Source organism: Myxine glutinosa, chromosome 13, assembly GCF_964187855.1.
Source record: "Myxine glutinosa chromosome 13, kmMyxGlut1.1, whole genome shotgun sequence".
NCBI classification, from domain to species: Eukaryota; Metazoa; Chordata; class Myxini; order Myxiniformes; family Myxinidae; genus Myxine; species Myxine glutinosa.
The window spans coordinates 60,294,399-60,321,631 of record NC_136273.1 but is presented as its reverse complement, the minus strand read 5'-3'; the positions used below and the strand labels follow the sequence as shown (position 1 = coordinate 60,321,631).

Sequence of the window (27,233 nt, the reverse complement as noted above, 5' to 3'; positions counted from 1 at the left end):
GCAATTTCTCCTGCCAACACTCAAGAGTTCCCCAAATTTGGAAACTGGGCAAAATCATTACCCTCCTTAAACCAAACAAAGATCCCACCAAAGCAGCCTCTTATAGACCTATCACATTACTTTGCACATCCTCAAGAGTTAAACAACGCCTTATACTTACACTCACAAACCCTCACATCCCTCTCTCACGCAACACAGATTCAGACCAAACCACTCCACCACCACTCTCCTCACAAATCTCACACAAAACACCTTTTAAGACTTCGACAATAGAAAACCACCAAAGAGCACTGTTCACACCACAGTAGACATCAGCAAATAGTCTAGTAGGAAGACTAGGTCCCCCTGCACCCCCCAGAGATATACTTCTAATCAGTGTTTCTAGATTGGAAAAAATATGTAGAAAATGACTAGCTATGGCCCCAAGCTGACAAAATGTCCCACATACCATTTTTATGCAAATTACTGCTGCCATTATCAAAAAAAGACTAGGTCCCCCTGCACCCCCCGGAGATATACTTCTAATCAGTGTTTATAGATTGGAAAAAATGTGTAGAAAATGACTAGCTATGGCCCCAAGCTGAAAAAATGTCCCACATACCATTTTTATGCAAATTACTGCTGCCATTATCAAAAAAAGACTAGGTCCCCCTGCACCCCCCGGAGATATACTGAAACTGGCAGTGACTGGTGATTGAAATGCGGTGCCTTTTTGTGTTTCAGGTCGAGGTACGTGAACTCCCCACGATCTACAGCAACCAGGAAGAGACTGATACCAGGGTGGTTCTGTACCTCCATCATGCTGCTACCATCGGATACAAGAACGCTGTAGTCAGAACACCGGACACAGACATCCTCCTGATCCTGCTCCACCATGCCCACAACATCAAGCTGACGGTGTACCTGGATACAGGGTCAGGGAAGCATCGCCAACTTGTCAACGTCTCTGAGCTGGCAGAATCCCTGGGAGAGGACTACTGTGCCACTCTCCTGGGGTACTATGTGTTCAGCGGAGAAGACTGCACCAGTGCCTTCAAAGGGAAGGGAAAAGTCGGGCCCTTGAAAAAGCTGGAGAAGAATCCCAGGTTTCACAGGGCATTCGGTGAATTTCACAGGGTATTTAGAAAAATAAAACTTTGTGTTAACGTCTGTGTAGACGGACCTTAATATGAGTCTATTATTTCGTAAAACTGTGATTATTTTGTAAATAAAGCACTAATTAGCATACTAGTATACCATAGACACATGTAATCATGTTATGAATAGTTCTATCATGATCTATGCCCTTCAAAACATGGGTCTAGACACCTTCATTTTTCAATTATCTGCAATATTGGCTGAGATATGTCAAAAATCGTTTTTTTGATAATGGCAGCAGTAATTTGCATAAAAATGGTATGTGGGACATTGTTTCAGCTTGGGGCCATAGCTAGTCATTTTCTACACATTTTTTCCAATCTAGAAACACTGGTTAGAAGTATATCTCCGGGGGGGTGCAGGGGGACCTAGTCTTTTTTTGATAATGGCAGCAGTAATTTGCATAAAAATGGTATGTGGGACATTTTTTCAGCTTGGGGCCATAGCTAGTCATTTTCTACACATTGTTTCCAATCTAGAAACACTGATTAGAAGTATATCTCCGGGGGGTGCAGGGGGACCTAGTCTTCCTACTAGACTAAAAGCGTTTGACACATTCCCAAAGCTCTTACTCACAAACAAAATGCTCAACACAAACATGCAGAACAATAGCAAACGCTGGCTGGCCAACTACCGATCATGCAGTCATTCGTATTTTTTAACAGCAGGTCATCACGCACATGGTACTTTCCAAATGGAGTCCCTCAAGACTCGGTCCTCTCCCCCACACTCTTTAATCCATTCATGCACAACATTCCACAACCACCCGGGAACATACAATTAGCCTCATATATGGATGATATAACCATCATCTCTACTCAACGCAACATCAACACCACCACAGCACAACTTCAACCCTTCCTCAGCACCCTACAAACCTGGCTCACCATCAACAGACTAAAAGTAGCCCCCTCCAAATCAAGTCACTCTTCTAACAAATTACACCAAGGAACATAGCTCTGCATGACACACCACACTGAACGACATTCCTATTCCACACACACACCAACCAAAAATACTCTGTCACTTTTAACACATCCATGTCATAGTCAGATCACATCGCAAACATTAAAAAAACATGCACACCCAGGCTGAACACACATTGGGCACTCACAGGCACTGACTTTGGGTACCACAAAGAAACAACATCACTAAAATACAAACAGTACATTAGATCAGTCATCAACTATGCCGGCTCATCTTGGGCCTCCAGCCAAACAAACAGACATCTCAACACCCTGCTGACCATACAAAACAAAGCCCTTCCCATCATCACAGGTTGCACATAAACAACACCCATTGAGCACCTACACACACACACACACACACACACACACACACACACACACACACTTCAGAGGCTAAAACTGCGTGGGAGAGAGTGAGAGAGTGAGTGTGAAAGAAAGTGCGTGAGAGCGTGAGTGTGAAAGAAAGTGAGTTGACAGTGTGAGAGTGAGAAAGAAAGTGAGTGAGTGTGAGAGTGAGAAAGAAAGTAAGTGTGAGAGTGAGAAAGAAAGTGAGTGTGAGTGTGTGTGTGTGTGTGTGTGTGTATGTCTGTGAGTGTGTGTGTGTGTGAGTGTGTGTGTGAGTGTGAGTGTGAGAATTTCAGAGAGTTTGAGAGAGTTTGAGAGTGAGAGTGTGTGGGAGTGAGAGAGTGTGGGAGTGAGAGAGTGTGGGAGTGAGAGAGTGTGGGAGTGAGAGAGTGTGGGAGTGAGAGAGTGTGGGAGTGAGAGAGTGTGGGAGTGAGAGAGTGTGGGAGTGAGAGAGTGTGGGAGTGAGAGAGTGTGGGAGTGAGAGAGTGTGGGAGTGAGAGAGTGTGGGAGTGAGAGTGTGGGAGTGAGAGTGTGGGAGTGAGAGAGTGTGGGAGTGAGAGAGTGTGGGAGTGAGAGAGTGTGGGAGTGAGAGAGTGTGGGAGTGAGAAAGTGTGGGAGTGAGAGAGTGTGGGAGTGAGAGTGTGGGAGTAAGAGAGTGTGGGAGTAAGAGAGTGTGGGAGTAAGAGAGTGTGGGAGTAAGAGAGTGTGGGAGTAAGAGAGTTTGGGAGTAAGAGAGTGTGGGAGTGAGAGAGTGTGGGAGTGAGAGAGTGTGGGAGTGAGAGAGTGTGGGAGTGAGAGAGTGTGGGAGTGCGGGAGTAAGAGTGAGAGAGAGGGAAAGAGAGAGGGTAGGAAGGAAGGAAGGGGATCCTGAGGATGTTTTACTCATTTAGAAAGATGTATGTCCATTCGTCGTGAATGCAGGAAGTTTTCAGGTCGAAATACAATTAGCTTTCACTCTGTTCACCGAATCATGGGCAAGGTCTCGAGTGGTTAAAACCGGTACAAAGGTAGGTTCTGTTTTGCGAGACATGGGGAAAAGCAATCGGCACAAAACCAGTTTATTTATTTCAAAGCATCAAATCGATTGACGACATCTTTAAAAAGAAAACTTTTTAAAAACTCTACCGAAAGATCACTCCAGAGCCTACAGGTGCTTCCTACTAATGTAGCACAACAGCGGGAACAGCTGAGCCTTCAACTTTCAACAACTTTTTTGCACTCCTGCGTTCACAACACCACTCACGTGCACGAAGCCTCCCCCTCCACCTTCATGTGCTCAGTGTGACGAACATGCCCGTACGGGTGGTGAGGAGCAGTCGAGAATAACAATAAACCACAGCTGGGCTGGAACACGTCGAGGGCACAACAGAGGGGAAACACTCCCCAATAATTATTTACCAAATCCAAGCTAATGTGCAAAGCCTTCCAAAATCAAAACCTACAACGGCCCGATTACGTCATGATGGGAGGACTTTCGTCAGGAAATACTCGGCATCAAATAGAAATTGTGGCCGAGTCACGAGTCTGATCCACTCGCTACACACAGGAGGATGTGATACCATACCTGCTGAAACAGCAGGTGCAAAGATCAGGGGCACGAGAGGAAATTCCCACCTGGTCGGGCCTGTTTGGATAACGCTCATGCGAGACAGGATGGAAGGTTGGAAGAGCGTGTGGGAGAGAGAAAGAGGAATGAGCTCTCAAAATAACGCCTTTTGATGGATGGCAAATGTGGAAGGGAGAGAAGAGACCATAGTTGGTGAGGAAACTATACTGTACATGCTGCGCCAAAATAAATAAATAAATAAAGTAAAGTGTGACTACAATGAAAAAAAATGTCACGTTCAAAGGAAAAAGACCGTCACGCAATGTACCATCCGGACATATCTAACCATTGGTGTGGTACAAAGTGAAAGCGTCTCATACTCCGAGAAGGAAGAAGAGGAAGAACATGTGGAAAGTGTTCAGCCCCATATTTGCTTGCTCCCTCGACTTGTTCATCTTTGGGGAAGAGAGAAGGGTTCACAACTATTTCAAATGGTAAATAAATACAATCCTCATGGTGGCTGCCGTTCATACCACTTTGCAACAACGATGACTCGAGTACCCACACATCCATCGCGGGTCCAGAGCGGCCGTATCCGGTGCTCACGACCGGATCAAATTGCTCGACTCCAAGACCCGATGCACGGGACGAGCCTCAGGATAAGACCCCGATAGGCATTTGGGAATGTTCACAGGAAACTCCATCACGAAGGCCGAAGTTGGAAGCAAGAAACAATCCACGCCTTTGTGTGACCTCCAGACGCCAAATTTGCACGACGGATGTCCGGAAACCGCACGGTGCCCTCATTGTGACGACGTTCCATTGGAGGAGGGGAAAGGCTTCAAACTGAATTTACCTCATGTGATCATTAAAAAGCCAAAAGCTGTTCGATTCTATAATGCGGCTCTGTGAAGTAGGAAATGATTCGAACAAGAATCGACAAAGACAAAGAAATGATAAATAATAAACAAAAAAGATCATTGTTCCTGCTCCTCGAAGTTTAAAGATTCCTCCATTCTGGAGAAACGGCTTAGTTCCATTCTTACAGCAAAACTAAAGCATCCCGAACACTTCCACCGGAGCACACTACCCACCTCATGAAGCATCCCGAACACTTCCACCGGAGCACACTACCCACCTCATGAAGCATCCCAAACACTTCCACCGGAGCACACTACCCACCTCATGAAGCATCCCAAACACTTCCACCGGAGCATACTACCCACCTCATGGAGCATCCCAAACACTTCCACCGGAGCACACTACCCACCTCATGAAGCATCCCAAACACTTCCACCGGAGCACACTACCCACCTCATGAAGCATCCCGAACACTTCCACCGGAGCACACTACCCACCTCATGTAGCATCCCAAACACTTCCACCGGAGCATACTACCCACCTCATGGAGCATCCCAAACACTTCAACCGAAGCATACTACCCACCTCATGGAGCATCCCAAACACTTCAACCGAAGCATACTACCCACCTCATGGAGCATCCCGAACACTTCCACCGAAGCATACTACCCACCTCATGGAGCATCCCGAACACTTCAACCGAAGCATACTACCCACCTCATGGAGCATCCCAAACACTTCCACCGAAGCATCCTACCCACCTCATGGAGCATCCCAAACACTTCCACCGAAGCATCCTACCCACCTCATGGAGCATCCCAAACACTTCAACCGAAGCATACTACCCACCTCATGGAGCATCCCAAACACTTCCACCGAAGCATACTACCCACCTCATGGAGCATCCCAAACACTTCAACCGAAGCATACTACCCACCTCATGAAGCATCCCGAACACTTCCACCGGAGCACACTACCCACCTCATGAAGCATCCCAAACACTTCCACCGGAGCACACTACCCACCTCATGAAGCATCCCGAACACTTCCACCGGAGCACACTACCCACCTCATGAAGCATCCCAAACACTTCCACCGGAGCATACTACCCACCTCATGGAGCATCCCAAACACTTCAACCGAAGCATACTACCCACCTCATGGAGCATCCCAAACACTTCCACCGAAGCATACTACCCACCTCATGGAGCATCCCAAACACTTCAACCGAAGCATACTACCCACCTCATGGAGCATCCCAAACACTTCCACCGAAGCATACTACCCACCTCATGGAGCATCCCAAACACTTCAACCGAAGCATACTACCCACCTCATGGAGCATCCCAAACACTTCAACCGAAGCATACTACCCACCTCATGGAGCATCCCAAACACTTCCACCGAAGCATCCTACCCACCTCATGGAGCATCCCGAACACTTCCACCGAAGCATACTACCCACCTCATGGAGAATCCCGAACACTTCCACCGAAGCATACTACCCACCTCATGGAGTATCCCAAACACTTCCACCGAAGCATCCTACCCACCTCATGGAGCTTCCCAAACACTTCCACCGAAGCATACTACCCACCTCATGGAGCATCCCAAACACTTCCACCGAAGCATACAACCCACCTCATGGAGCATCCCGAACACTTCCACCGAAGCATACTACCCACCTCATGGAGCATCCCAAACACTTCCACCGAAGCATACTACCCACCTCATGGAGCATCCCAAACACTTCCACCGAAGCATACTACCCACCTCATGGAGCATCCCAAACACTTCCACCGAAGCATACTACCCACCTCATGGAGCATCCCAAACACTTCCACCGAAGCATACTACCCACCTCATGGAGCATCCCGAACACTTCCACCGAAGCATCCTACCCACCTCATGGAGCATCCCAAACACTTCCACCGAAGCATCCTACCCACCTCATGGAGCATCCCAAACACTTCCACCGAAGCATCCTACCCACCTCATGGAGCATCCCAAACACTTCCACCGAAGCATACTACCCACCTCATGGAGCATCCCAAACACTTCCACCGAAGCATACTACCCACCTCATGGAGCATCCCAAACACTTCCACCGAAGCATACTACCCACCTCATGGAGCATCCCGAACACTTCCACCGAAGCATCCTACCCACCTCATGGAGCATCCCAAACACTTCCACCGAAGCATCCTACCCACCTCATGGAGCATCCCAAACACTTCCACCGAAGCATCCTACCCACCTCATGGAGCATCCCAAACACTTCCTACCCACCTCATGGAGCATGCCAAACACTTCAACCGAAGCATCCCTCCCCCCTCCCCCAAGCCAAACTCCACCGCTCCCATGGAGCATCCCACACACTTCTAATAGAGCATCCTCACCCCACCCACGACCCACTCATGGGACATGCTAAACTGAATACATTGGCACAAACACCTTTTCTGAGTGCCAACGCAAGTGGTCAAAATGAAATAAACCAACACGAGGATTTATTATCGATTTCATCATCGACTCCTTGATGCGCTTGCCAATTACAGGTGATGGGATGGACTGGCATTCAATTGGACCGTGAGCCATAGAACAAGAACATTCCCATGACGACGAATATATGGAGACGACAGCTCACCTGATGCAGGTTGGCCTCAAAGCGTCCACGGAGATGAAGGCTCATGGACGAGGTGACTAATAAGCATTTCATGTGCTGAACGTTTAATTAATCGAATCCCCTGTTGTCTCGGCTCAACTCATTAAATATTTCAAGATGGAAGACACGTGTCAACAGGGAATCAATATTCCCAATCACTCCCCCACCCGCTTCATGAGGAGCTTGGAAAGGACTGGACTCTTTGTTCGAAACAATTCAAGGATCTAAGAACTATAATTTAACTCACAGGTGCAACAACCACACAACAATAAGCAAGTCCCTCTTGGGTGGCGATTACAGGGAAAGGTTCGGCATGTCGATCACCCGGGACCCAAAATGTTCGTCATCACCAGGATGTGTTGAAAACGCGCTCACTTGCACAATCTGGAGCAACAACGGGGGGAGAATGGCATGCGAGTTCAAGCACAGACAACCATGGAAACCATGGAAACCATCCGCACCGGAACCGTTTGTTTGATTGTAAAACGATACACACTCGGGAGAAGTAACCACAAACCACTTCTTCATCTATTACCAAATCGGGAAACGGGTCTTTACCTTGTTTGTGAGTACCTCGTGTGGTTACGTGTAAATGACCATGCACGGTAGATTAGGGTAAAATTTAAAATGTCAATGTTACAATGCAGGGTCAAAGGTTCAGGACAAATCAGCTTTGTAAAGGAATACGGACAATAATGGGGCAATTAATATATATATATACATTTTACAGAAACGGAGGAGAAAACAAGAGGTGGAGTTCATCTAGCCACGACACTAGGTCTCACCCGCACCATCACCAGGACCCACACAACCAACAACCATGGGCCACAGCGCACTGCACCATCAGGGGCCACAGCCTACCACCATGGGCCACAGGGCACCGCACAACCATGGACCACAGCGCACCACCATTGGCCACATCGCACCACGCCACACAACCATGGGCCATACCGCACTGCACCACCAGGGGCCACAGCGCACCGCACCACCAGGGGCCACAGCGCACCGCGCCATACAACCATGGGCCACATCGCACCACCATGGGCCACATCACACCACACCACCATGGGCCACAGCGCACCACCATGGGCCACAGCGCACCACCATGGGCCACAGCGCACCACCATGGGCCACAGCGCACCACCATGGGCCACAGCGCACCACCATGGGCCACAGCGCACCACCATGGGCCACAGCGCACCACCAGGGGTCACAGCACACCACCAGGGGTCACAGCACACCACCAGAGGTCACAGCACACCACACAACCATGGGCCACACTGCACTGCACCACCAGGAGCCACACCATGACCCACACAACCATGGGCCACAGCGCACTGCGCCACACCACCAGGGGCCATATCGTGCCTACAGGGTCCACACCATACCGTACCACTGGGCCAATGTGCCATGCCACCAAGAGCCACACCGTACCGTGCCACACCACCAAAGGCCATACGGCGCCACCTGGGACCACGTTGCACGTGCAAAAACAATGGACATTGTTTCACCGCATTAATTCCGTGGATGGGTGGAGGTCACAGCTGTCAAAACTCCGACAAAACCACAGCTTCAACAACCTTTCATGGGAATGGACGTGAAGCTCGTAAAACAATCAGCATTGTGATTATAGAATAAAATCACAATGTCAATGATCAACTCATGGTCCGAGTATATTATGACAGGTCGTGTTAGTATGTTACTGTTAGAAAAGGTTAAATCACAGCAATGGTCGTGCAGGTTCGGGACCACCAACAGTGTACTGTACGTACAGTAAGTAAAACACCTGGATGGAAGGGTGGTGCTGGGAGGGACGACATGATCGCGAGAGGTAGGTGGTTTGGGGTGGGGATGGTGGAGCGGCCACGAGTAAACGATAGTAAAGGTGGATTATCAGGGGCGGGAACGGAGGCCGGTGAAAGGTAGATAGGGGAGACAGACCAGGGGGAGACATATACTATTACTAATACTATATAGTATAGGTGTGCGGAGGGTCAGCTGAGGACTGAGGTAGGTACAGAGACGCGGGACCATTATAACAAGGAACTTTAACGCACTCGGGTGGGTTCACTCAGCACCGCAAGGTGCACACTCGGGCGAGTACATGACATGTACAGACGTACCGACGTGCCGCGTGTCCGACAGATCGTACAGAGCTGCACTCCGCGGAAACTCCTTGAGCTTCCTGCCGCTCAGATTCAGCGCGCCGGAACTCTGCGCCTCCTCAAGGCTGCGCTCCAAACTCCGGTGGAAATGCGCGCCACTTCGCAGTGCCAACTGCTGAAGGTTTTGCAACGGCTGAGGGTGGCACAGAGGCGGTAACACCTGCGAACCGCCACCTGAACCCAAAAACTGGCCCAACGCGGCCATCTTACCGCGGTTGGGCAGGGCAGGAAGAATGCGCATGCGCAGACTCGCACCGAAGCCCTGATTCTTCTTCCTCTTCGCTGTCGAATCAATAAATATTTTTTTATTCTCTCTTTTAATAAAAGCTATTTGTGTCACTTCTTACCAATATATCTTTATATCGAGTCACCTTACGACAATATTTTACTCAATAGGCAATATAATTTATTGTCCTAAGAACTGCCTTGCCCATATACACTTACTACGTACGCAAAGGGTGTGGAAAGCAAGCATTTGCTCCAGGCAGAGCGCCATGGCATCTCTGATTTAATTTTAAACAAAATCAATTTGGTGGAAGTAATTAATTAATCATTTTTATTTATTTATTTATTTCCTAGTATTTAATTTTTATTTTATTCAACATTAATTAATTTAAAACGTCATGCATGTTCCCGACGTCACGTATTTGTCCAAGTCTCCCTCTATTTGGTCCCTTATCCCTCCTGTTGATGTCACACTCCCCTCTCTTTCTGCTGTTACGTCCTGATTCGTAAATGTGTTTCCAGCAACTCCACGAGCCTCGACAATATATAACAAACAAGAAAGAGCAATCAGAGATTGCAAACCCTCACAAGGATGCGTTTTCAGTGGTTTTTAAGGCTTTTGGGTTAAAACAAATATGGCGGCCAAACCACATGACCGATGATGTCATCTTCTTTTTTTCTCCACCAATTTATCCCTAGATGACGCTTAAGAAATTTCATCTTGATCGGATGAAGTTTTGTACTTGTCGAATTATGACGTCATAATGGAGGCACCAATGACATCATCATTAACATATTTTATTCCCCATGGAGAGTTCTTTACAAGGAGCCATGTCTCAATTTTTCTATTCAGCGCTTTCGGAGATATAGAGGTGCAAAGTTTTTCGGTTTTTCCAAGATGGCGGCCGAACGACGTGACCTATGACGTCATAATTATCATTTAAAAAAATTATACAGGTGGAGTTGCACCTATGATGAAAATTCCCTGTCAATCGGATCAACGGTTGCAGAGAAAATCATATTTATTATGTGCGGACAAACAGACAAACAGACAAACAAACAAATGGGCTCAAATGCAATATACCCTCTCTTCAGGTGAGGGTAAAAATGATGTTGATAGTTTAAATGTCGAATTAAAATAGTTTATGTAGTATTTATCCTCTATTGTATGGTAATACAGCAGATGGAGGAGGAAACATGGAATTATCACTGATGGTATTTGTTTGAGTGACGTCATTCCAATGCGAGGTGAGTGTGCTCCAATCTCTCCAAACAGCTCCTGGTGCTAGACTGCATAGAAGCAGAAAAGAGGTGCGGAGGAACTTTAAACGGTAAACCATCTGTCCGCATTAGTTGGTGGACGTTAAAGATCCCACGGTGTTCTTCACGAAGAGTAGGCGAGCTATCTCCTGAACAAATGACAAATCCTTGCCCTAACTACTGCTGGGAAGGCAATGGCAAACCACCCAGAATATCCTTTCCTAAGAAATAGTTTCGGCAGCACCAACGCTCGATAAGAGTATGGTATATCGGATCAGAATACAATTAGAACGGCACGCAGGTAGACATGAGCATGAGGTACCTGACATCACCTTTGAGCTTTAGATCTAAAAAAAAAACATCAGCTTCTAGCTTTTGATTTTTGAACTAATTATGTGACCTGCAAATTCTTTACGTTTCAGGTCAATTGGAGGAAAATTGACGATTTTATGCAACCTTGACCTTTGACCTGTTGATCTAAAAAAACAAAAAACAATTGGCTTCTAGCTTTTGATTGGTGAACCAATTACATGACCCAATATGGAAATTCTTAAAATTTCAGGTCAATCGGATGAAAATTGGTGATTTTGTGGTGCTGACCTTTGACCTTTTGACCAAATTCTTAATTTGCCTTCTCCATATTATAATAAAGCTTTGTTGAAAATTTGATGACAAAACTCAAATGGTAAATTGAAATTTCAGATCAATTGGATGAAAATTGATGATTTTAGGTGACGCTGAACTTTAACCTTTTGACAAAATTATTCATTTGTCTTCCCCACATTATCATAATAAAGCTTTATTGAAAATTTGATGACACAACTCAAATGGTAAAAAAAGTTGCGGCCAGGACACACACACACACACACACACACACACACACACACACACACACACACACACACACACACACACACACACACACACACACACACACGTTGCAATAGTCGAGCAACCCCTTTGGTGCAAGACAAAAAAAACCCACAAGGAACAGGACAGACATCGCACGGTCTCCGGTTCGAAACGACAAGCAGTAACAGCTCTTGGGATGACTAGATTGACATCTTTATACTTATAGGCATCTATCTATTATGTACACAAAGTGGAACCCCCATTCCCACCCCTCTACCTCCTCCCCCCAGCTCCATAAACACCCCTTCCCTTTCTGTTCTCTTCTCCCAACCTATTTTTCTCCACTACTCCCACATCTGTCTACATTCCTTTTCCCTACTATCATCCCTGCTTCTCTTCACTTTATATTAATTAAATTAATTTTCCATTCCCCTTGCACTCTGTACGTGTAATTAATAGACGTGCCCTTTCCCAAAGCACCGTCTGCTCGTAAATAACAGACTTGTTTTTTTTGAAGCAGTTGTGATACGAGACAGATTTAAATTCCAGACTACGAGATAGAAAGGAAGTTTGTCTTAAAGCCAAAATTGTTTGGGAGACAAAATTATCTGAAACAAACGAACTTTAAAATCATCAGGATGAAAACAAAACGGTATAAAACCCAAGAATCATCCCAAACCCCAAAAATATAAACTTTGCAAAAAGTTTTGTCGATTTGCATGAACTCTTTGAAAAGCGAACGGCATTTTATGATCATCCAGGAAAAGGCTCAAAACTCCATAATCCCGAAGTCGGCAGACCTGTACGGAATCATCGTCCTTGATTGATCAAGAAAGTTAAACAGTTTTACCTCCTTAAGTCTAACTTTTCTGTTTCACTTCCACTCTGAACTTTGCAAATGATTACTTATGTCTGACAAGGGTCTTCAGCGCCGGAGGCCGTTCGGCCCATCATGCCTGCGTTGCATCAATCCCAGTGCCCATCCACACATAGCCCAATATCCCCAACCCATGCATCTCTAATGGTACCCTATGTAGACCCCATTTAAACCTATACATTCCCTCCGCTGCCGCCACCTTTCTGGGGAGACCTAGCCATCTGCAAACACTTCCATCTTACTTTAACACCCCACGTTTGTTTGTTTTTTTCCACTCACTAGCTCGCCTGATTGTATTTAATAGCAGAGTACCCGCCCCACAGGCGACCCAAAGGGCGATCTTGTTCTAAGCGTACAAAACATTTTCTCTTATTGGAGGATATTTTCTGCTTATACAACTGATTTGACTTGGATTTCCTGATTACTTCCTTTGGTAATACTAGGGCATGCCCGTACTATATATATATCTAAAATTATATCCCCCCCTTCTATTTACATGAAATGGTTTGGTCCAAAGCGAACGGCTTGCGAGTGGTGACAATCCCCCCCCTCTATTTACATGAAATGGTTCGGTCCAAAGCGAACGGCTTCCGGAGTTTGGTAAAGAAATCGCCATCGCGTACACAAACGCGCAGGAAAGCGAATGAATCGCACATTCGTTTTTATTAGTTGTAAAACATAGTTTAACGGCAACATAGTTTGCAAACGTGAAATAAATGAATACGCTCTCAAATGTGCCATCCGAGGCAGAGTGTGCCCGCCACGTTCGGCACACGCGATCGTTCGCTGCTCTCTGATTGGTTGAATCGTTTTTTGGACATAGCTCGGTAAGTAATTGTCCGATTAATATGAAACCTTGAAAAGGCACATCCTCGGGTCCCCAGCAATATACCTGGCAAGTTTCAAGTATATCGGACCCGTGGTTGTCGAGAAACAGCGGTCACAGACAAACAGACGTACAAACGTACAAACGTACAGACAGAGATTACTGGAATTATAGATAGATTACTGGATCGATGTCAACTTAGGTGGCCTTGGTTTTTGAGGCATCTCAATTTTCCAGAAAAAACAAACAACCATCAACCGAGCTAACAACACCCACGACCAAACCACACTCACCTCTTCCCCCCTCATCCCCCTTCCACAATCTCCTCAAAATCCCTCTTCAACCGTCACCCTAGCTAACAATTCCCACGACAACCCCACACCTCCCTCCCCCCAACATCCACAATCTCCTCAAAATCCCCCTTCAACCGTCAACCTAGCTAACAACACCCACGACCAAACCACACTCACCTTTTCCCCCCTCATCCCCCTTCCACAATCTCCTCAAAATCCCTCTTCAACCGTCACCCGAGCTAACAATTCCCCCGACAACCCCGCACCTCCCCCCCCCCCGACCTCCACCAACAACACAACAACATGCATTTTAAGGCCATTTTCCCTGCTAGAGCGGGGGTTAGCCTTGCGGTCCCCATGACAATCTTCTCCATTTTACCCTATTTTCTGCATCTCCCCTTGTTAACCCCCTTGCCCGCATTTCTTCTTCCACCATCTTTAGCCAAGTCTTTCTCGGTCTTCCCCGTCCTATACGTCCTTCTACATTCATTTCCATCACTCTTCTCAACCAGTCACTTTCATCCTTCCTCGACACATGACCAAACCATCTCAACCTGTTCCTCTTCACAGCATCAATCACAGGCTCTATTCCCATCATCTTTCGCAATTCATCATTTGTCTTCCTCTCTCTCAACGACACTCCGCACATCCACCAAACCATTCACATTTCCACCCTTTCCAGCCTTCGTTGCTGCTCTACATTCATTACCCATGTCTCACTCCCAGAAATCATAACACATCTCACACATGCAGCATACACCTTTCCCTTCAGCTTCAACGACACTCTCCTCCTCATCAGCACACCACTCAGTTCCCGAAACTTCTTCCATGCACATCTCACTCGAGCAACCGTTGCCGAGTCTGATCCACCTTCTCCATTCAGCATGTCTCCGAGGTAGCAAAATGTTTTCACACCTTCCAGCTTCACGCCGTCTCCAAGATCCAACTCAACATTTCCTCCATCTGCAGCTCCCTCTGTGCACACCTTACATTTGAATGTAGCTGCCACACTGGTTAATGACCCTCTCAGACCACTACATTTTTGATGAACCCACTCAGCACACATTGTACATTGAATGGAGTTCACTCCGACACCCTTCCCGCACACAATACATGGCCACTTCCCAGTTCTTTCCACCTCACCACATGCTTTACCACTGGCCATCACCTTCGTCTTTCCGATATTCACCTTCAGACCTTTTGTCTCCATACATTTCTTCCACTTGTTCATCTTTTCCTTCAGTCCATCCATACTTTCCGCAATCAACACCAGATCATCTGCATACAACAACTCCCACGGTAAACCCTCCTTTACGGTCTGAGCCAGAACCTCCATCACAGCTACAAATAGTAGTGCACTTAGTACCGACCCCTGATGCACTCCCACCTTCACCTCAAACTCACCACTGTTCCCGTCCTTCGTCCTTACAGCTGTGCGCGCTCTTTTGTACATTGCCATCACAACTCTGATCAACCATTCCTCCACTTCTAACTTCCTCAATGCCCATGTCAATACTTCGCGTGGAACCATATCGAATGCTTTCTCCAGCTCAACAAACCCATGAAACAACTTCTTCCTCTTCTCCATGTACTTTCCTGCAACTGCCTCACAATAAAGAGCGCGTCTGTCGTTCCTCTTCCTGGCATAAATCCAAACTGCATTTCGTCGATCTTCACCTTCTTCCTTATCCTCCTCTCCAACACCCTTTCCAACACCTTCATTCCATGCTCCAATAACTTTATCGCTCGGTACGAGCCACACTCCAGGGGGTCACATTTCCCCTCGTATAGAGGGATGAGGGTACTGTTCCCAATCCACTGGAATGCGACCTTCTTTCACCACCAGATTACAGATCTCTGCCATTCTCTTCACACCCCAACTTCCTGCTGCCTTCAACATATCTCCCACAACTCCCGTCGGCCCTCCCGCTTTTCTACTCTTCATTGCTTTTATCGCTTCCTCAATTTCCTTCTCAGTTATCTTCTCTGCCGGTCCTAAAACTGGGTTACTCTCTATGTTTCCATCCCATTCATTCTCTGTATTCAACAGCATTTCCATATATCTTTTCCATCTTCCTTTAATTCCATCTGGGTCCACAACGATTTGTCCCACTTCATCCTTCAAGCAACTCACCCCCATCACATCACACCTCTCTTTCGCTATCTGCTTTGCAATCCTGAATACCGCTCTCTGACCCTCTTCCGAATCCAAGCGTTCTCCAAACATTTTCCTACATGTCTCCTGCGCCTTTGCTACCTCTTTCTTTGCAGCCTTCTTGGCTGCCTTATAACTTTCATGCTCTGCTTTTTCTGCTCCCGTACCCTTCGCCTTCTGCCACTCCTTGAACTTCTTCCTCTTATCGTCAATCCTCTTTCCAACTTCATCATCCCACCACCATGTTTCCGAGTGCCTCGGTGGTCCTTTTGTCCATCCACATACCTCACCAACGGCTCCCAACAGACTACCTTTCATTGACATCCAACCACGTTCAAGCTCAACCACATCATCCTTGACCCGACTCAGCCTCTCTTTTAATGCCTCCCTTACTGTCACCTCTTTCAACCTCCACACCTTCATTCTCGGTTGGTACTTCACCCGCCGAGCTCTCCTCGCACCTTTCACCCTTACGTCGCAGACAACCAAGTGGTGCTGTGAAACAGCCTCCTCCCCCGGGATCACCTTTGTGTCCCGGAGGTGCCCCCTATCTCGCCTACGCACCATCAGGTAGTCAACAGTTGTCGTCGACCCACCTGACGTGTATGTAACAAGCTTATTATCCCCTTTCTGGAACTGAGTATTACAAATCAACAAATCAGCTCCATCAGCAAACTCCAAAATCCTTTCACCTTCTCCATTTCTCACACCATATCCGTAACCCCCATGAACTCCCTCAAAACCGTCCATACTCCTTCCCACATGTCCATTTAGGTCTCCACCTACCACAACTTCCTCATCTTTCACGTTTTCCATCAGCCTCTCTATCGCACACCAGAACTTGTCCTTCTCTTCATCGCTCCGACCAACCTGCGGAGCATATCCCGAGATGACGTTCACCAAGAACTTTACAATCATCATTTTCACCATCATCAACCTATCACTCACTCTCGTCACACTCAACACACTGTCTACAAACTCCTCAGAAAACATGACACCAACACCATTCACGCCCTCCGGGCACCCTTGCCACACAAACTTGTATTTCTGTCCCTGCCTACCCTTCACCATTCTCACACCACTTCCCTTCCATCTCGTCTCTTGCACACAACATATGTCCACTCTTCTTCTGATCAATACTTCCACCACTTCTCCTGATCTCCCTGTCATTGTCCCTACATTCAATGTCCCAAACCTCAGAAACCGATTTCCACTTTGGGCTGTACCCTGCCCATATGTAGTTGTAATTGTCATGGTTCTCTTTTTGAGGCAATGTTTTTATGGCCGGATGCCCTTCCTGACGCCAACACTCTTAGTCGCTTCTTACGACACGCAGGGATACGGTGTACCTATTCCAACCAGGGTACACACCGTACCCCCCCCCCCCCCCTCCACCATCCCATCAAAATTCCCCTTCAACCGTCACCCTACTAACAATTCCCACGACAACCCCACACCCCTCCGGCCCACCCCCCCCCCCCCCAACACCTTCGCCTACACCATCTCATCAAAATTCCCCTTCAACCGTCACCCTACTAACAATTCACACGACAACCCCACACCCCTCCCACCCACCTCCCCCCCCCCCCAACACCCTCGCCTACACCATCTCATCAAAATTCCCCTTCAACCGTCACCCTACTAACAATTCCCACGACAACCCCACACCCCCTCCCGCCCACCCCCCCCAACACCCTCGCCTACACCATCTCATCAAAATTCCCCTTCAACCTAGCTAACAATTTATACGACAACCCCCCCCCCCCCCCACCATCTCCACAAAATCCCCCTTCAACCGTCACGCTACCTAACAATACCCACGACAACCCCTGACCTCCCCCCCACCTCCACAAAATTCAGCCTTCGGGGTATTTCGGGTCTTTGCCTTTTGCATCTTCGGGGTCTTTGCAGTCTTTGGGGTCTTTTCAATATTTGGGGTATTTTGTGTCTTCAGGGCCTTTTGGGTCTTCGGGGTATTTAAGGGTCTTTTCGTTATTTTGGGTCTTTTCAGTCTTTGGGGTATTTTGGGTCCTCAGGGTCTTTTGGGGGCACTTAGGATCCTTGGGGTATTTTGGGATCTCGGGAGGGGAGGGGGGTCTTTTGGGTCCTCTGGGCAGTTTAGGTGAAGTATCTCAGGTTACAATTGTGGGTGGCGTCAAGTCAGCTGTCCAACCAATGGGTGAAGATACAAACACAATCCCCTATGAACCGTCACCCTGGTCAACAATACCCATAACAATACTCAACAATACCCAGAGTGAATCATCGCTGGAGAGCAAGCTGACGCCTCCATTATCTGCCGGTCCGCCATTTCACCTCGCACAAGCCATTCGCCCTGTTCCACGTGTGTGTCGTGGGTTTTCCCGGAGCTACCTCAGCGTGGGAACCGCCGATTGTTCGTGTCGGCTTCATTGTCAGGCGAACGGAAGGTGTGAGTTTCCACTCACCTTTTGGGTGAACCATTACCGGACCGACTTCGGCCCGACGTCTCGCCTAGCGGCTCTGCTGCAGCTTTGACCGTCGACCGACCTGGGTTCAGGTCCCAGTACGACCTTTTCATGTTGATCGCCAGAGCGGGGATCGACTTTGGCCTGGTGTCGTGACACCGTGACTTTGGGGAATGTTGCAGTTCACTCACGTTGGAGTACTGTGAGTTATTGATGAAGGAACATGTTGGTGGTGCCATCATAGGAATTGTATGGTTTATGATGTGGAAGTGAGAGTTTCCTTGTACTTGCGTTAAGTGTTATTATTGTGTGAGTTTTGAATACAATAATTTGTTTTGTATCAATTGCTTGGTGTGGTTCTAACATTGGTCATTTGGACGCCCACATAATAGCACATCTTTCTGCCGTGACTCCTTTCGAGGCTCGGAGGTACACCGTGGCCGGGGTTTAGGGAGGGAGTACGTAACAGTAATCAGTATGTTCACGTGAAAGCTATATACGCCAGATTTGGCGATGTGCAAAGTACTCCTGGCGTACCACAGTAGTACAGGATGTGATACAAACTTAATTTCCGTTTGGTGTTGGCAAAGTAAAACCGATAAAAAGATGGAGAAACACGGGAAGTGTCATGTCCTTTCGCATCTTGGAACATCCTGATTCACTTTAATACTCTCTCGGATAAACTGTGAACCACTTAAGGGTTCCAATCAAACTTGGCAAAAGTATAGAATGTAATACATTGATGAACTGACTTCATTTTGGGTTCAACAGGTCAAAGGTCATGTGCCCTTTGAAAAACATTCATTCAGATCATAATACTCGAGTTCGAAGAATCTGATGTTTCCTATGTCCTTCTTATCTCACTCTCCCCACTCTCTCATGTAACTGAAGTTTGTATCGCATCCTGTAACTCCTTCAGAAAGAATGAAAACAAACTCTTTTTGAAGAATACACAGGATTAAAAACTTAAACGGCAGGTTTGGCTCCTTCAATCCGGTCAACCCAATCTATCTTTATTCACTCAACAATCCAAGGCCTTGTTATCTGCTGTTGAAAAACCTTCATAGTATTTATCTTGGCACAAGTATTTCGTGAAGAAAAACACATGAAATGTTACAACGTTAAGGTATAGGTTATTAAAGCCATTAAAAAAACATCATTTTCTGGTTTCATTAGTATTTAATCAATTAAGGTGACATCGATTTCTTACATATGTAAATACGGCAGAAAATATATCTTCCTTTCCCCCTTCCCTACTGTGTGAACACCACACATTCATCAGCCCGAACCACCCCACAACATTCCTCCCCCCCCCCCCCCCCCCTCCTCCATCCACATATAATAAACCAATGAACCCAAAAGGTTGGTCAGAAGTTGAATTGTGGTGGTGGGCAGCGGATTTGAACTCCTGTAGAGAAGACCTCTTAAAGGAATCAATAAGTTTGAGCCGCAAGTCAAAAAGAGGGGGATTAAAGAGAGGGTTTTAAATAACAACCCGCCCCCCAAACAAATCAAAACACTACACCTCATATCCTGTTGTCCATTTTCGAGAGTACACATGGCACGTGCACAGGTTATGGCAATCAGAGTTCAACCACCCAGGTAATATCCGTTTGAATGTTCAGGCAGGTTCTGCTCTATTTGTATTTCCAGCACACCTGAGTTCAATTACAATGAATGATTTATAACCCCAACAACCCATCCGGAACCATGACCTCCAAAGGGATGGATTGACCCTCTTCCAATCACTTGAGTTACCATAGCAGGCCCCGTGCTGCATCAACACCTGGATAGAAGTGAGGGGGAAATGTAATCTTTAGCACAATTTTATTTATCCACAATTGTCATAACTCGATACAACCTCGTAGCATGATGACGTCACAATAGTGCACAGCGTTACACACAAACACATCATTGCAGTGCAGTGCGCAGTCAACCTTAGTGGAATACAAATATGTTTGGGTTGTACCAAAACGAGTGGCTAGGAAACAAAATCTTCTGAGAGGTTTTAAAGTCGTAAAGAAGCACGAGCCTGTGTACTGGCGTGTGAGAAGCTGAGAAATTTGTTTGTAATTGTTGTTTTGAAAGTTCAGCGCAGCAACATGAGATTACCATCATGGGTCATCTTCTTCAAACAGCACAAGTGTGGCGTGGCGTTGGACCTGGGAACCTTCGGTGTACAAAATCTTCTTCACAACTCCAGCTTTTCCTGCACGTATAGTGTGCTGTGGGTGGGGCACATATCGGAAGGGGTGGGTGGAGGGAGATGTCAATAGGTCTGCCCCTACCCCTGGCCATGAAGGCCCTGGCCTGGTCCTGCCTGAGCAAAACTCGAAAGAGATATCCGTAATGTCATATTTATTTCCGGCCCGGTGTCGCTATTTTTTAATTATCCATTTTCTGATGAAAATTCAATACAAATGTTACATTTCTGTCACAAGTAAAAATATCATGTAGTTGGAGAACCCCCCAGAGGGAAAACAGAAACATCAAGCTTGTGTGGCTTATAATGTCATGGAAAGTAATTACCAATTAGAAAGTTTGTTTGGTAACTTCAACCAGGAAGTTAAACAAAACATTGCTCACCTGCCGGGCATGCATTCGTCACGCTTATGTCCGCCCTACAAAGTATGAAAAGAGTCCTTCAAAAGTTATGAAGGGTCACTTAACCCTCACCTCCATTTTCATGGCGATCATGACCATCAGAGGGTCACCACCCCGCACGGAATCTCCAGTATTCACATACACCTGAAACCCCAGGTAAAGACAAATTTGATGCGTCATGTGAATGCAACTTGAAGACTCATGGAAATTGCACAATCGTTCAGCAGATATGAGCATAAATTGTGCCTTTGATGATAAAAGCAAGAATGTTGGCACACAGTTAGGGCATGTCATACAAAGAATTCGCAGCTACAGGGCCAGTGCAGATTTGTACCCCGACAATGGTGGCCATTTCTTTTCAAAATGGCTGTCTTCAGTATGTGGGAAGATAAAATCCATTGTTACGTAGCAAATATTATTCATTCAGGTTATTAAAATTTCCAGCATTACCAGCAATATATTGTTACGGATTGCGGATTTGATGTTATTTACCGAGCGGTGGTATTGCCGCGACCTAACAATTCCCCCGATTCTTCCCCAACTCACCCGATTCCACCCGACGTTGACCTGGTCGCGCTATGCTAAATCAATGATGGAAAAGACACAACGACTGGGATAAATGAAACGACACAAGGGGTACAGTTCTCAAGACCTCCGGAGGAGGATATAATTGGTGGTGGAGAAAAGGGGTAGATTACAAGGTATGAGGTAAAGCACAGAAAAGATGGGCACTTAGTTACAGTCTTATCTTATCCCCGACAGACCACAGACAAACGGAACAAGACTGACTTACACAGGGATTGATGGCAGGGAAGGACAGGTCGGTTGATAGCACAAGGTGCACCTTGGCTCAGGGACAGGATACAGCTCAGTCTTTGGGAGGTCTCAGCGCTCGGAGGGTGCGTCCTTTCTCCTTCAGCTCTCCGCGCATCTGACGTCACCTCCCTCTTCCTGCGCATGCTCAGCGGGGAGTGACACGCCCTCGGCTCGTTGGCTCCGCCCATTAGATGGGATCGGTCCGCCGCTTCTATTGGGTGCGGGGGGTTACCGGGCTCCGCCCTTGACGAGGAGCTGACAGCGAGCCCCTACGTGGTAACCCCTTCGAGCACATGCTCGATGGCGGCTCGTTGGAAAGGCTTGGTGCCCTTTCAACACCCCCTACCAACCAAGCCGGAGTGAGGACGCACACTCCCCGCGCTGCCGCCGCTGTTGTTGTTGTTGTTGTTGTTGTTGTACCATGAGGAAGAGCTGCGGGGAGGTATTGGGAGGTCCTAAACTTCCTAACGGTGCCATACAATCACATTCTGGTGCAACGAAGAGTCAGAATTAATGGAAACGAGTCCTTAACTGACATAGACTAAGAATAACTAGCAAGATGTCCTATAGTTGTCTACGTGAGATGCGGTGGACCTGGATGCGACATTTAATGGGGGAAATAGGGGAAGGTCGGGTCTACAGAGTGTTGTTTACAGAAAATGGGACTAGGGAATGGGGGATTGGGGATAGTTGGGAAGTATGGAGGAAATAGGGGAATATTTACAAGCGGATATGGATGGATGCCAATCTCATATCCGCAACATTGCACCCTTCTCTACCTCGGGGCATCCCGACCCGATAAATTTTTACTTACTTTAGTGTGGCACTCAGATGTAGTTCCCTCTACTATTAACTCAACCCTGAGTGCGACAGTTTTACAGATGTTCACAAATGAGTAAATATGTCCCCCTGCGACGTTGCACCCTTCTCCTAACAGAAACACACCCACAGGATAACCGAATCGCGGAAAGAATCCTCAAACTAAACATACAGCCGGTAGGGAGCATCATTTATACAAGACTACACTGATATTTACACTACGATCCAGGACCTGTTCTTTGAGGAACACATGCAGATGTTATGCATAGAGAGAGAGCACGCATGCCAGCATCGATACACCAACCCACGAGTGCCCTGTGGCCCTACGGCCTTTAATAATGTGCAGAGCACCCCATCCAAGCACCAAAAGCACCACCCCATACACACAGTCAGCACCATCCGGTGCACCAATAAAGTGTTCAATACAAAAAAATGCACAATTAAGTGTCCATGGTCACCGGTGGTGTCGCAGCCGGCCGATGTTCTGCCGCTGGTCTTGCCTTCATGGAGTGCACTTGGCCTTCTGGCTTCTTTAGAAATAAAGAAAGGCGCCAACCGCGTCCATTTCTTAATTGTGGCCGTCAGGGGGCCAACTAAAAGTGGTTCACCTGTATGGCATAGGTGCCACGTTGACCCATAGGTCCATCCACGGGTGGTGCTTGCCCGCAGAAGAACTGCGGTCCATTGTGGGCGGCCACAAAAATTGCGGTCCATATGGTGTATCGATCCAGGCAGCAAGCAGCGAAAGTACAGGCCCACAACTGCGGAGCCAGCACCTCTCTCTCCTCTCTCTCTGCCCCAAAGCCAGATCCTCGGAGGTGGGAGACAAAAGAAGACAAGTGAGTAAGGTGGTAAGGGCGCAAAAGTGCACGCAATTTAAGGTAATGCACACTGGGGGCACATGGGAACCAGGTGAGACAGGTACGTTCCTACCGTACGCCCCCCCCCCCCCACCAGGTAACCTACATTGCCCCTCCCTTACCCCTTACGGTATCCACAAAACACAACACTACCCATAAACATCTACTTTACACATCAAACAACCGTCCCTACTGTCTTCCCCGTTCCTCCCATAAACCAAATTCGTCTTCTCTCCCTCCTAACCAATCAAATTTGCCATTTCCAACTCTCATCATAATTTGCCATCTCCAACTCAACATCAAAATTTGCCATCACCAATTCATCATCAGTCCCTCCGAGGGAGGGAGAGATGGAATCACCCAAATGTCTCATCCACGTCGTGATGCGTCTCACAAATCCACACAGCAATTCTCCTTTCCTGCAACACAAAACAAAGAAAACACAGGTGTGGAGTCATCATCATCACCTCAGGTAAGTGGCTGCGTATGGTGCGACAGGTTCATCAATCCTAACTATTTCCGAAATGACTTTAACAACTTTACATTACCCGGGGTCTTTCCCTGCCAATCCATTGGCCAACTTACACTATGGGTTCTAAAAACCAATTCCCATTGACCAAACTGTGGTGCTTCTCAATTTGGGGTCTCACTCCCCCGATTCATCTCCCGGTGCCCTTGCACAATTTCTGGGCTGTGACGTGTAGCTCTCCCAGCAGGTCTACCCACCTGCACACCTCCACCACTGTAGTTGCCTACCGAGCTCACCTGCTCCTCACCCTAACCTAACTAACTGGGGAAGGCCCTCTCGCACTCTCACCCCCTCAGTGCCCTCTCTGGCACGGGCTGCCCGATCCACACCCGGGATCCTCAGGCACCCACTGACACTAACGGCTCCCAGAGCCCACCTGCGGCCTCACCTGGCCTACATCCTCACAGTGGTGGAGTGCCCAAACCAACTACACACACTAACAGGCTACACTCCCAGCCATTTCCACAACACTAATGCACCCATCCACAATACCATTCTGCAACCGCACCACAAATGCCAATATCCAACCACAATTTACCTATACCCTCTACCTAACACTTACACTACCCGCCCCGGGTACTCGTGAAAGGGGTCCACTCTTCCCCCATCCACACCTTCGCACCATGCACACCACTCCGTACCACTTACTCCAACTCTCTCCACACCACTCATTCCAATACTCCATGTATTCCACACACCTGTACTTGCACACCTGTGCTCTCATACTTGGTGCCGCCTGCACCCTTCTCTCCCCCAAGCGCATTCGCGCTGATCCACAACACTCACTACTCATACACTGCTCCACACTGCTCCACACACCTGTCCAGTTCTCACACAGCATCATCTCATCTAACTACTCCCCTCTGAAACTTGCGCTTCCCAGTCGTCCCTTTAAACTATTGCGCTCCCTCGTCATTATCAAACACTGAACTACCTGCGTCCCCACTACAGGTATCAGTCACTAACTAATCTTAACGTTACCTAATGTCATCTTCTAGGGCCCTACACACAATATCCTAAACCACCCGGGCTAGTTTTCACTGCCATACACCCCATAAGCTATAGCGCATTTGCCCCACGCATGGGAAGGGTGGCAGGGATGCCACCCTTACCCACCGGGCACATCGCTCATCAATCCCCCAGTCCTCTGGCACTAATAAGCCCCCCTTATTCAGAGGTACTGGGTCCCGCCTCGGCATCTAAAGCCGAGGCAATCCACGGGGGCGCCTGCTCGCCGGTGTAAGGCCTTCTAGTTTCCCGGGGTCTGGCGGGGGGGGTGTCTGGGGTCGGCTAACCCGCTCCCCCCTGGGCGGAGTTGAGGACCTCAACCGCCGGGGATCATCCCGGCGCGTGGCTCGACAGTGCCGCGCCAGGTGACCCAGACGGTTGCAAGTATAGCACCTCACCTGATAAGGTGCTTGTCTCTGGAATTCCAAATTTCCCCCCCTGAAGGTCCGAATTGGATTACCCGCTCGTGGTCCACCGCGGGCCACCTCCGGGGCCGCCTGCCATGGTCCAGGTCCCGCCAGGCGCTGGTCCACCAGCCTCCGGACCATGCCCACCAGGTCAGGACTCACGTCGTGGGCGGGCCCCCTAAGGGGTCCGCCCTCCATCGGGGGTCCCACCTGGCGGACCGCCATTGCGTGACGCTCGCTCCCCCGGGCCAGGGGCCTCGCTGCTTCCCAACGGGCCGCAGCGTCAGCCGCCTGGCTCAGAGTCTGCGGGCGCCACATGGCGAGCTGTTGCCGGAGCTCAATATCCGGGAGGGCCTGGATAAAATGGTCCAGCGCCAGGCTTTCCCGGGAATCCGCTGCCATGCTAGCATGTGCGATCCCCACTGCGCGGCGAATGTGGTGGGCAAGTTCCCCGATGGCTTCCTGGGGCTTGCGTTTTCGCAGCGCGAGCTGAGCTTTAACAAGCTCGCTCTGCTGTTCAATGCCGAATCGATTAATTAGGGCGTCGCGGAGGGCTGGCAGGGTGAGAGCACCCGGTGGTAATGCCATCAGCACCTCCGCCGCCGCGCCGCGCAATGCGGCCACCAGGTGTACTCCACCTTCGTCCTCACCCCAACCGTTGCCCTTACACACACAGTCAAACTGCGCCAGGTACGCGCGTAGATCACTCTTGCCGTCATACGGCGCGAGTGGGACCTTGTGGGACCACCTCGCATGCGAGTCGTTGCCCGCCTGCCGGACCCCGTGCGTCGCCCCTTGCGGGGTCAGCGCGGGGCCGAACCGGCCGGGCCCCCACAGTACATTACCCCCAAGGGGCTCCCGTGCCTCCCCTGTCCCTCTAAAAACTACCCCTGTTGGTGTCGATGCATGGGTCACACTTCCGCAACCCGCTACCCATTCCATACCACCACAACCTTGCTCACTCACACCTCGCACCTCTCCCATCAACGGACCCTCTCGCTCGCACCCTCGTTCCATACCCTCCGGACCAGCCATACACCTCACTCTTGGCCTCTCACGAACATCCGGGTCTATCTCGACCCCCAAGCTTATTAAATCACCTGGCGCATCATACGCACGACCATATTGGTCACCACTTACACCGGGTCCTCTTTCTCTTCGCTTCTCCTCCATCACCTGCGAATCCCTCATCCGGTTAATGAGCACATCATCACGATCCGAACACAGACTTTGGACCAATTCTTTTACTTCCTCCTTTATCTCTTTCTTATCCTCTCTCCGTCGCTTCTTAATTTCACTCACCCCTTCTTCCACTTCTTCTAATTTCTGCTTCACCTCCTTCATCTCCTCGTGCGCCCCCTTAAGTTCTTCCTCTAACTCCACCTTATTTTTTTCTATGTGCTCCCGCACCTCCCGCTCTTTAACCTCCATTACCTCTACCACCTTGTTCATTTTCCTCGTCAGGTCCTCATGTACCATCTGACACTCTTTTTTAATTACCCCTACGTCCTTCTTCATCTCCTTCTGTGTCGATTTTAAACCCTCTATTACCGCTGTGTTCTTCTTTACCT

General features: G+C 48.3%; 2 protein-coding genes across 13 annotated transcripts in view; both read right to left on the bottom strand.

Moving 5' to 3' along the window:
* The window catches only part of LOC137438964 (DISP complex protein LRCH3), a 94,143-nt gene extending 84,233 nt beyond the window's left edge, over positions 1–9,910 (bottom strand). For all 9 annotated transcript variants that reach the window (XM_068134472.2, XM_068134474.2, XM_068134477.2 and 6 more), the window contains exon 1: positions 9,643–9,910. In XM_068134472.2, coding sequence (XP_067990573.2) covers positions 9,643–9,889 — 247 coding nt within the window. In that variant the 5' untranslated portion in view covers positions 9,890–9,910. The remainder of the gene's footprint in view (positions 1–9,642) is intronic.
* Positions 9,911–19,243: 9,333 nt separating this feature from the next.
* Positions 19,244–27,233, bottom strand: part of MCCC1 (methylcrotonyl-CoA carboxylase subunit 1) — an 87,165-nt gene continuing 79,175 nt past the window's right edge. For all 4 annotated transcript variants that reach the window (XR_013621226.1, XM_068134468.2, XM_078767570.1 and 1 more), the window contains exons 18-20: positions 21,296–21,367; positions 20,732–20,844; positions 19,244–20,405 (exon numbers count right to left, since the gene is read on the bottom strand). Coding sequence is in view for 3 of the 4 variants with exons in the window: in XM_068134468.2 (XP_067990569.2) it covers positions 20,734–20,844; positions 21,296–21,367 (183 nt within the window). In the remaining variant the exon portion in view is untranslated. The remainder of the gene's footprint in view (positions 20,406–20,731; positions 20,845–21,295; positions 21,368–27,233) is intronic.